This window comes from Papilio polytes, unplaced genomic scaffold, assembly GCF_000836215.1.
Source record: "Papilio polytes unplaced genomic scaffold, Ppol_1.0 DF824269.1, whole genome shotgun sequence".
Classification (NCBI taxonomy): domain Eukaryota; kingdom Metazoa; phylum Arthropoda; class Insecta; order Lepidoptera; family Papilionidae; genus Papilio; species Papilio polytes.
In genome coordinates this window covers 633,948-646,137 of record NW_013524935.1, presented here as the reverse complement: position 1 = coordinate 646,137, position 12,190 = coordinate 633,948, and the positions used below count along the sequence as shown (strand labels likewise).

Here is a 12,190-nt window from a genome sequence, read left to right as displayed (position 1 = left end):
CAGGGCAGAGGGTGTCCACAGTGCGCCGCCAGCTTTATCCTGGGTTCTGCGTTTAGTCTCGGACCATGACAATCTGATTCCTCCACGTCAACCGCCATTGAACGCAGTCATAATTGTTTAGTGCGGTCACGCTTCCTACTTCAGGGACTGTGTCTGAAATCCGCGAAGCGTGTGACCAATCAATAACTACGTTTTATCCCATTTACTATGTACTATTAGAATTTTCTAGACTTATAACCTTAATTAGTAAAAATATTAACGAGTGGTTTGATGCAGTGTTTTGCTTACGTTCTTTTTTATTAACGTCTGTTGTTACTTCTGATTGTATAAACTAATGTTAATGTAAATTTGACGATTTTTTAATTATTGAACACACGTGAATTGAATTCGGTTGATAACAAATTAATTTAAATCTCGTGATAACAATAGAATAGGTTTCTTATTTATTGTGAAAATATTATCTTTCATTTTTAACCAGTTTCTTATTGAAAATTTCTGTTTCTGTTTGGGTTTTTATCAATTAAGGAGGTGTTCCCGTGCGGCTTCAACCTCATGAAATCACGTAAAGTTTATTTTATTTTTTACATTTGTGAAATTTTCAATTGCAAATGTCAGTTTCTAATGTACAATTGACAACGAAGGCTTTTGACGTTGGACAATTACCGTTACAATAACAACTACGTATATACTTCTTGATGTTGTCAACTTGCAGCTTTCTAAATGAACTCAAAGGGGTTTCGAAAGAATCCCCCGCTGGGTATATTAAAACTACACGGTCATTGCTTTTAAACTATAAACAACTAAGCATCGTTAAAAAGTCATTTTTAGAAGCCCCTAAATGCTTCTTCAGGGACTCCCAAATTTAATGGTGATTGTTGCAATTTTTTATGAATATTAACCGTTAAGTAATTATTGTCTATATTCAGTCTAAGTATCGACTTTTCTCTCTCTCTCTCTCTCTCTCTCTCTCTCTCTCTACTTGGTATGTTACTAAGCACGTAAGTTAACAAAAAATATCATTACTGCAAAATAAATTGTTAATCCCTTCCTTGTCTGTACGTATTTAAATTGAATAAATCTACTTAGTGTCTGCTTTGTTTTACTTAATTATTTTTGTGCTATTTGTAATTACAATAACAGAGGGAAGAATACTGAAATTTTAATTGCTGCTTGAATTTAAAAACTTTACAAAGCATACTTTATTTACAAAATTATTTTTGACTGGCTTTCGCCCGCGACGCCGTCCGCGATAAATTATATTTATTTATTTACTTATACAAACAAACATACAATATTACAATTCAAATATAATTTTACAAATACGTTTCTCACTTTTTTTTTACTTCTTATTTTAAATTCGGTATTTTGTTTAATTACATGTATATCCTTGGCTCCTTTACTAAGTTAATTCCATGTATTAACTCCTTTAATCCAATGACTTCCCTTAATTTGTGTAATATTATAACGAAATATAAAGTAGCCTATGTGTTCTACCAGACTATCCTCCACATCTATGCCAAATTTCATCGAGATCTGTACAGCCGTTTAAGCTACAGACTTTAACAAACATCCATCTAAACTTTCGCATTTATAATATTAGATATTCAAGATGTCAATGTTTAAAGAAAACTAAATTAAGGATTAACAAATTTAAAATAGCATGTAAAAAAAAGGATAATAAAGCTATCAGTTAAAAGTCAATTTATATCCAACTGCATTAAACTTTTACTCCGTTATTGCGTCATCCAACTATACAATAGTTTTAAGTAAAGAAGCGGGGAGTTGTGTAGTGTAGCTTGTGTTTATATAGGAGGGAAGTTTTGTAACTATACCACTCTACTCTCGACTTTAGTGAATAACGCACGTATCGATTACACTAATATCGATTAATCGTTCAACATCGATAAGTTTTAATTGTAATAATAGGTGTTTGCAACTCAGTGACCGTACTATCAAAGCATAGCTTGGGTATAGAATTTACTAATTTTAATTGCAAGTAGATAAAATCGAGAATTGTGGTATCCTGGGCTTTTTGATTCGAGTATCGATTTCAAATCGATTATAGTTTGAATTTAATCGATTTTTTTATAGTGGTAATGAGAGTAAGTGCATTGTGAAGTGTGAAATCATTTTTTTTTTGTAAATATGTCGTTGCTATGGATGGGAGCTTTTAATATTGGATTGACAGTCGGTTGCACTTATGCGGTGGTTAAAAGGTAAGAGAAATTTTAAAATAATAATAAATATAGACATATAAACTTATCTGACCCAGTTGGGTTAAGGGACACTTAGTTACAACTCATTAGCGCCCTCATGCCATTGTAAATAGATTCGTAAAGAGTTACGGTTGTAAAATCTTCTGTGTATTTTACGTTTTACGTATTTCTTAATAGTTACCGCGATTATCACATACCGGGCCAGAGAAGTTTGTCGCACTATAATATGTTTTGTCCCCCTCTTAAACCCAGTTTTTGTAAATGTCGTAGGAAATCACTGTGACCTTGAATGTGATTGTTATTCAACTCTCAAATCCAGAATTTTCCGTAATTTTTGTATGAAAAAAAAGGTATATTTACATACCTTATCTCAATCGAGACAGAGTTTTAGAGGCTATTTATTGTTTCTTCTATAGTTTTTTCTACTAGTTCTGGTGAATTACTGTTTTTGCTTTCTTAAAGTAAAGTTAAAACGTTAAGGGAATACTTTAACTACCCTAATTATACATTCTAGTAATATTTGGAGCATATTTTTTTAAGGTTAGATTTAAATCAAATTAGCGATTTATTATTTTTTGTTTGTTAGAAAACAACAAATGCTACAGAATAGGTTAGTAACAGTGAACTGGGCGGAAATCATTTTATTGTCTTTGTCTAAGCAAAAAAACCGCTGCGTCATAATACGTCAATGGAAATATTACTGACAGTTTTATAAATAACAAAACAGGTTTAACTTAAAGATATTATCAAAACTAGTTCATAAACGTGGTATTTTTAACATTTTTATCTTAAAAAAATTAAAGTCGATTTTTGAACATCATCATTACATATGTAAGTTTCCAATGAGTGACATTTATGAAACTCTTTTACTGCGAAAAGTAAAATAGAATTGCCAATATGTTTTATGTGTTTCGGCAATGGAAACTTACGCTATGTTTACTTAACGGTTGAAATATAGAAAAACGGTTGCATCTAAATGTTAGATAATTTTTAAAAACACGTGTAGCAATTTACGCACGAACAGCCTCATTATCAGCGATCCGTGAACTTGACTCGGAGGTGTGACCTCCATTACTGCTAGCAGGTTGTGACTACAATAACAAGAGATAGCGTATTAAAAATCATATTTTTTAAACTAGAAGTTGCCTGCGACTTTATCAGCGCGGAGTTAACGGCCTAAATTAAACCCCACACTAATTAGCTTCTAGAAGAATTCCTGTCAAAATTACATTTTGAAAATGGAACATCAGACAGATACACAAATACACAGACAAAAAAAATGGTTTATCCTAGTTGTTTAACTCCGATAACCGTACGTTGTTTAGTCCTAATTTAATCATTAACTACAATTGTAAATTAAAAAATGGCTACACTCATATACATGTAGTTATATGTGACGACACCGACATTGAGCCCGTCGGAGCCTATCTCACTGTGAGAAAGGTTACTCGCATCCGCTCCGATCATTACCAAATGCGCTACCTTAATAGACTAGAAGAGCAATGCATTACGCTCTATTTATACTTTAAAATACCTCACCCGATGGTATCATAAATGTACCATACAATTATCGATATTACACATTACTATGAATATATCTAATTATAATATGAACCAAATGTGTGTTCCAATTAGATAGAGCTATCCAATTTAGTTTGAATATAATTCAAGCCGCGATGTTATCTTACTAATATTAGAAATGGCAATGTTTATTTGGATTTATGGATGTTTCAATGTTTGAATGGATGTAACGATTACGAGTGGGGATGGTGGGTCGTTATTCCAGGGAGCCTTACATTCTTTATTTCCGCACAGGACATAAATGGGCTTCTTAAGCGCTTCTTGGTGCCTCTATGCATACAGCATTGTAGTTTAGCAAGGTGGCTCCAGAAGGGTTGAACGTTTCTCGATGAAATTAGGAAGTAAGGTAGATTACTTTCGAACGAAATTTCGGGTGAAATTTGGTTAGTAACAGTTGTCATAATGCGATTATTTGTCACAGAGATTAGTTTGTACGTTGTGATAACGATCTTTGAACGTCCAAATATTACCATAGCAAATATAATTCAGCTGTCTAAAAAAGAAGGCCATGTACACACGTGAATCGAAAATCTAGGCTGTTACTGATAAGTGCTAAAGCGGGCGCACACCTTTGACTAAACTAGCACACAACTGTTGTCCGATTATCGATTGTTTCTCAGCCAATTCAACTGTTTAGTTGCACAACTAAAAAACAAGTAGTGTACTCACCTCCATATAAGCTTATAGAAGTGTTAGAATATAAATTAGTACAACTCCTACTAATTGCTATAACATTAAAAGTTCTTTTAATTGGTGTTATAAAAGTGTAGATATTTAGTGGCTTTGTAAAGGGGTCACGATAGCAATGTAGGGGTTGGCCTCATAATCCAGATTGCCCTTACCGGAACAATGACTTTCAACAGCAACAAAATTCTTTAATACTAGGCAATAAGACAGCCGTAACTCTAGGAACTTTCAAACCATTGATGTAATCCATAGCTGGAATATTATGTATTTATCTATATTTCATTATTATATCATACTAATATTATAAATGCGAAAGTTTAGATGGATGGATGTTTGTTAGTGTTTGTAGCCTAAACGGCTGGACGGATTTCTATGAATTTTGGCATCGATTTAGAGGATAGCCTGGAAGATCACATAGTCTATTCACTTTTGTTTTTCTCAATTCCACGCGGACGAAGTCGCGGGCGAAAGCTAGTTTTACTTATAAACCTTCCTTTTGAATCAGTCTATTTTTTAAACAAACTATCAAAAGACATTGCGTAGTTTTAAAGATTTAAGTCAACATAGGGACAGACAAACAGCAGGAAGAGAAGTGATTTTTCAGATAGATTTCAGATTTTACAAATTCGGATATTTTGCATATTTTTAAATCAGGAACTTACCCCTTCTGTTAGCTAGATATGCAAAGCCTATATGCGTCGCTAATAAAAGCTTTCGTTAGTCCAAAAATGTATTCTCTTCCGTAGTTCAGTGTATTGGAGATATTAAATGACTTTTCATTATAATAAAAGTTCAGAACAGAGTTAAAGATTTATCTAAAACTAAAAAGCATCTAGATCATCCCTTTAAACTCCGATATAGGTTATGTAAGTGCTGGGAGTACGACTCCGGAAGACCCAGTCCGGCCGCGGCCGTCGCGGGAGACGGGTCTCTCCCGTAGAGTCCCGGATAACAAAAAAACAGTCAATTAAATGTAAATATATGTTCAAATTAATACCAGGAATATATCTATAAAGTTATATATATGCGAATGTCTGCGATAACACTGATAATTCCGCACTTATCTCTATCATATTTATATCATTGCTAATGATAAGAAATTGATATACGATTATAATCTTTAACGGAATTGTAATAAGGTCGTATGATATCGATTATTAGATTCTATTCCGTGTTGTACATAGTTGTTGCAATCGTGACGTGAGACTGACGTGATAAATATTTTTTTTAATAAATAGTTTATTGTTTAAAGGCCAGTGTTGATTGCATTGAATTAAAACCTTCTCGATTTTGCAAATCGTTAATATAAATATTTTTATTCTGTATTTTTGAAAAGACTATTAATTTTAAATTTTTAAACTTATAGTTAATACAGTCTTCCATTTAATATTAATAGTTGTGAAAAATTAAAGTTTTGATTATAGTGTTTTTAGTGTTAAATGATAGAGTGTAACGATGGAATTTCTAAGGATAGCTTTGGTGCCTTTAGCTCTTACTATTGGACTCACTTGTTTGAATGTTAAGAAGTAAGTTAACTTAGAAATTACACAAACAATTTGATACATAAGAGATCTGTTAACACAAATGAAATGTAGACCGGATCCTAGTAGACATGCATAATAGTACAATTTTTGTATTTCAACCTTAAAAACGTAGTAAAATTTGTACTAATATTTGCTTATACTCTGTTTATTCCTAAGTTTAACTTTATACCGCGATGTAAGGTTGTTTAACGTTAAGGTAGTAATATCTCCCTTATCATCAACTTGCCCTTATCCCTTATGGAGGGTCGGTACAATATATGCTGCTTCCATACATCTCTATCAGCTATATCTGAAACCACTCCTTTCTTAAGCATTTCCTCTTTCACACAATCCATCTTTGGTCTTCTTCTACCTTTGTAGCCATCCACATTCATTCTTAACACTTTCACGTAATATCTCCCTGTAACTATAATTGTATTTTTCTCATATTTGTATAATAAATTGGAATGCCGTATAAAGTTATGTAGAATACCTCAGATATTATAAAGATTCCAGCCAATCGCACCCACACAATAAGATTGAATGCCTCAACAAGGAAACTGTTTGTAGCAGGTGTAGATTAACTTATAAAATTACATACCGTCTGATATAACTAATATATAACATACGAGAATATATTATGTTTGTTTTAATTAATATTGTGCAACTGGTTTAATTAATAAAGTGTTTTTTTTATTTTTTAAATGTACACTAAGGGACCTCTTTGAGAAATCATCAGACAATTCTGAATATAACAGTAAATGATGTAAAATATTTGAATTTTCCTAGATTCCTGATACTAATTGGTACTATTCGTTTAACAGGAACTCTTACAGTAGAAGAGGTGTACCGAGACCGGGACCAGTTCGCGGGTCTGGTCCGCGAGGTGGCAGCACCCGACGTCGGACGGATGGGCATCGAGATCCTGTCCTTCACGATCAAGGACGTGTACGATGACGTGCAGTACCTCGCCAGCCTTGGTAAGGCGCAGACGGCGGCGGTGAAGCGCGACGCCAACATTGGAGTCGCACAGGCCAATAGGGACGCGGGTATCAGGGTATGTATACACCAGCTCACTATACGTCCCCAGCAAGGGGCTCGGAGTCTACACTAAATTAGGGTGACTAGGGCATAGTCAACCACGCTGGTAAAGTGCGGGTTGATTGACTTCATACATATCTTTGAATTTCTTCGCCGATATGTGCAGGCATCACGATGTATTCCGTTGAGTAAGAACGTGTGTGAACGATCTACATATGAAATTCGAAAAATACATTGGTACAGCGGGATTCGAACCTAAGACCTGTACATTACAAGTCAAATGGTTAAATCCCTGAATCATCTACGCTCTTTCTGTCGGTGTTATGCATGCATTCAATTATATGCATATTTTCATCCCTTACATTCTCTTTGAGATAAAAGAGACCACAATACTGTTGTCAAAGCTATCGACTTCTACGATAATATATCAAATGTCAAATTAAGTACGCGGAGTGAGAATAATGGACAGAATACCAGAATGTACGCTCGCCAAACATTCAACGACGTTTCAATAGACAGGTCAACACAAACCAAACTGTAATTCAATATCTACAGCTCGTACTAACTTAATATGACTTTAAACTATACACTTACTAAAGTAGACGATAATCTAACTTATTACTTCATACTAATACGAGCTGTTGCCCGCGACTTCGTCCGCGAGGTATTAGAAAACATACGCACTATATAAATAACAAAAAGCTACGTATCCCTCGGGAACCGGACATTTCTCAGGGATAAACCTTATCCCATGTGTACTCCAGACTTTTTTTTATATCTGTGCCAAATTTCAATAAGATATGTTGAACCGTTGCAGAATGATCGAGTAAACTATTCCCGGGATAAAAAAGTAGCCTATGTGATCTTCCAGACTATGCTCTAAACCTGTGCCCAAATCTCATGGAGATCCGTTCAGCCGTTTAGGTTTACAAACGCTAACAAACATCCATCCATCAAAACTTTCGCATTTATAATATTAGTAAGTAAGATTATAAATGCGAAAGTTTAGATGGATGTTTGTTAGAGTTTGTAACCTAAACTGCTGAACGGATCTCGATGATATTTGGCTTTGATGTAGAGGATCGTCTGGAAGAACACATAGGCTACTTACTTTTGTTTCTTAATTACACGAGAGAGTTACGAGTGAAAGCTAGTCAAGAATATTTTTACAAAAGCATTTATGTTATGAACCTTTCACGTTTGCGTGTACTGATAAATCAATAACGTGTGTCAGTGGAACTTCTGTCGGCTTTTGTCGAACGTATATATTCCATTTCTATCTCCCATTCTATCTAGTGTTGTTCAGAGTTCGCACTGAAGTATTTATTCTGTTGTTTTAGTTGTAGTTAGTATTTTAATAAACTTTTTTTTATTATTTTCTTGAATTGTTAAGTATTTGTAAATTTTAAGATATCACAATTGTGTATGACCTATTAAAAGTTAGAGACAATTAAGGTCGAGCATCGAGTTGTAAATTCAATCTACTTCTTTAATTGAACAAGATATTGCTCGAAATAAAAATGTAGACAATTAACGGCCGAATATTGAAACGAATTAAACAATTCGCTTTTTAAACTCTGCATGCAAACTGAATGAAAAAATAAAGGAATTTCGAGTGTAATCGTGGCCTTTTAAAGCGCCGTTAATGTTGTATATTAGAAGATATAAGTTTTAAAGTATTTTTTTGTATTTTAATAAGTAAATATACCTATTATAGCACTCGCAGATATATAACCTTTCTAACGTTGAAAGAATTTTTACAATCGGCCCAGTAGTTTATTGGCCTATTCATTACAATCAAATACAAAGATTTCTTCTTTATAATATTAGTAGAGTTATATTGTATTTCTAACCTAACGTTTAATTAACTACCACATAGATTTTATGTTGTATATATAATTTAATATTTACTGCTATTTAGTTGGCCGTCAACACCCGCGGTAATAAACTTGCCTTCTTACCCTCAGGGTACTAAACCTGGAACAAGGGTCGTTAAAATAGTTATTATTATATTAAATTTTTATCGTTTTATGTCTAGTTGATCGTTAGATTAGGTTTACACTGCCGACTCACTTGTACAAAAATAAATCAAGCCTTATGTTCTGTTTGATTGTCTGCTTGTCTGATTTAACCGTAATTTTTCTACTGATGTTTTAATATTTGTTCGTTTAGAAGAGGAATTAAAATAATCTCATTTATGAAACGACTAGCTGCCTACGACTCCGTCTATGCGTATTAAAAAACTTCGTAATCTATGTGTTCTCTATCAAACCATGTTCTAGATCTAATTTCAGCATTAACCGTTCTTAACATACGTTGTAACATCCATCATCTATATTAACTTTAGCATTTGTACTAGTAATCTTCAGCCACGACTCCATCCGCGCCGAATTAAAAAAAAACAAATGCAAGTAGCCTGTGTTCTTTCAGACTATCCTCTACATCTATGTCAAATTTTATCGAGATCCGTCCAGCAGTTTAGGCTACAAACTCTAACAAACATCCACCCATCTGAACTTTCGCATTTATAATATTAAGTAAAATAAAAATTAGTCTGTTTTGTTTGTAGGAGGCGGAATGCGAGAAGAGCGCGATGGACGTGAAATATTCCACCGATACCAAGATAGAGGACAACAACAGGTTGTTCAAGTTGCAGAAGGCGCAGTTTGACCAGGAAATTAACACTGCTGTGAGTCTAATACGCTTTAGTACTTGATATTTGATTTGGCACGTTGACAACAAAGGTACTTTTCCACCAGACATGCCAATTGAAACCCTGGATACTCTACATACAACACTCAACTTTAGCATAGTTATTTTATGTTTCATTTGTTTTGATTTTTAGAAAGCAGAATCTGCTCTAGCGTATGAACTACAAGCTGCTAAGATCAAGCAGAGAATCCGTAACGAAGAAATCCAGATCGAAGTTGTTGAAAGACGAAAGCAAATTGAGGTATTTATTCAAACATTATTATAATTACTAATGCATATTATCATACCAATTTATAGAAGTTACTTTTATCCATATTCACCATAGTCTAGTTTAAAACCAAGTTAAAAAATTAAATGCAACACCATCTAGATAATATCGATTGTAAACTCAGGTGGAGCAACAAGAGATCCTCCGCCGTGAAGAGGAGCTGGTGTCGACAGTGCGACTGCCCGCTGAGGCCGAGGCATACCGTCTGCAGACTATCGCCGAGGGAAAACGGTAAGACCTAGAAAGAGATGGATGGATTGCGTAAAAGGTGACATGATCAAGAAGGGAGTGATGACTGAGAGGTCGTGTCATAGAGTTAAGTAGAGGACAAATCCCCGTTACGCCGACCCTACGAGAGGATAAGGACGAAGATGATGACGTAGTACTATGCTTGATGCTGTCTCTGTTGTTTTAAAGCAGTCTGATAGAGATGATAATAACTTGTGTACAGGACTCAAACAGTGGAAGCAGCGAAGGCGGACGCTGAGCGCATCAAGGTGCTAGGTCTGGCTGAGGCGACTGCTATAGGCGACGTGGGGAAGGCGGACGCGGAGCGGATGCTGGCTAAGGCTAAAGTCTACAAGCAGTACGGAGATGCGGCAATCATGGCGCTCGTGCTTGAAGCTCTGCCTAAGGTGTGTAAAAAAATTAAACGTATGGTAGATTGCAACTAAATTCGATACGATTATACGCAACACATTGCTAAGTCACCAATGATTCAATACTAGTCATCTCTCTATAGGAGGTAGGTCATTAGTCAAGGTGAAGGGAGGTGAAAGCCAATCAAGGGGATGCTAGAAGTAAAGATATTTTTTATTTCAAAGAGATTTAATAAAAAAAACTGGCTAGTCTTTTTGGCTCTAGAGACCCAAACAGAAATATCTAGGGCGTCATAGTTAGGTATACAAAGGTTTACTAGAATCCCTAGGCATTGAAGAAATCTAAGTTATTTGCCAACAATGTTGAAGTCTTCGAAATCCTCTTTCAAAATTTTACTGGTATTAATTGAATTTCTACTGCTAACTTCTAAAACTTTTGGACTCACAACTTTACCCATAACTTTACTCAACCACCTCTTACGCGGTTGAGTACTTGAAAATTCACTGGACTCTTCTGATCAACAAAATCCTTTGTAGATCGCAGCGGAGGTATCAGCACCGTTAGCTAAAACGGACGAGATAGTGTTGGTGGGCGACAACGGCGCGACGGGCGAGGTGGCGCGCATCGCTGGAGGTATACCGCCCGCGCTGAAGACTCTCACAGGACTTGATATTTCACAAGTGCTCAAGCGGCTGCACCCCAGCGCCTCGCCAGGTCAGAACTGAATATTTTGGACAAAACTTGTCAGATTACCGTCTTGAAATAATGTACGATTCACTGATCAGAATTTTACGTGTTGCATTTGATCTAAGGTCGCCATGATACATCAAGACAATAAAGTGTAGCTTGTTTACGAAAAAGAGTTTTTAAAGCCATTTAGATGTTTTTTGGTACAGTAGAACCTCGATAACTCAAACCTCGGTAACATAAAAGCCTCTATAACTTCAAAAAATAATATGTTCTTTTCCCATGAGCCTAAAACCTCTATACCATAGACGCTTGAGAACTTAAAACCTCTATAACTTAAAATATTTTGTGTTTCCCTTGGACTTTGACTTATCGAGCTTCTACTGTAATTGAAATAACATGCATAAATTAGTTAGTTTACAATATTCCGATACATCTATGATAGTAATGGACACGTTTTGCCTGCAGATGATAATCTCTTGGCTTCGTCGAGTAAGAAGAAAGAAGTTGTGGCATGTTAATTTGTATTTAAGTCACGTCATATCAGCTTAATATTGAAACGACATTTAAATATGTATTCTACTTAAATAAACTATCGCAGAACTGTTTAGTCTCGCTTTGTTTCCTATGACCTTATATGTAGGTGCGCACACTACTCGATTTTTAGTCGTGCAACTAAACAGTTGAATTGGCTGCGAAACAATTGACAATCGCAGAACTGTTTTGCAATAGTTTAGTCAAAGGTGTGCGCCAGCAAATTATATTAAAATGTTGAAGTCTATCTCTATAAGCTGGTCTTACAAAGCGTTTAAATTTCGTTTTAATATTTGGCCGTATGTGAACATATTAGTATCTTGTTTTATTGGTGCCATATT

General features: G+C 35.0%; 1 protein-coding gene across 1 annotated transcript in view; it reads left to right on the top strand.

Annotated features, from left to right (window-relative positions):
- Positions 1 to 11,910, top strand: part of LOC106107315 (flotillin-2) — a 164,263-nt gene extending 152,353 nt beyond the window's left edge. The window contains exons 4-10 of the mRNA XM_013288125.1: positions 6,832 to 7,064; positions 9,618 to 9,737; positions 9,894 to 10,001; positions 10,153 to 10,259; positions 10,480 to 10,663; positions 11,165 to 11,342; positions 11,784 to 11,910. Of these exons, the coding sequence (XP_013143579.1) occupies positions 6,832 to 7,064; positions 9,618 to 9,737; positions 9,894 to 10,001; positions 10,153 to 10,259; positions 10,480 to 10,663; positions 11,165 to 11,342; positions 11,784 to 11,836 (983 nt within the window). The 3' untranslated portion in view covers positions 11,837 to 11,910. The remainder of the gene's footprint in view (positions 1 to 6,831; positions 7,065 to 9,617; positions 9,738 to 9,893; positions 10,002 to 10,152; positions 10,260 to 10,479; positions 10,664 to 11,164; positions 11,343 to 11,783) is intronic.
- The last annotated feature ends 280 nt before the right edge of the window (positions 11,911 to 12,190 follow it).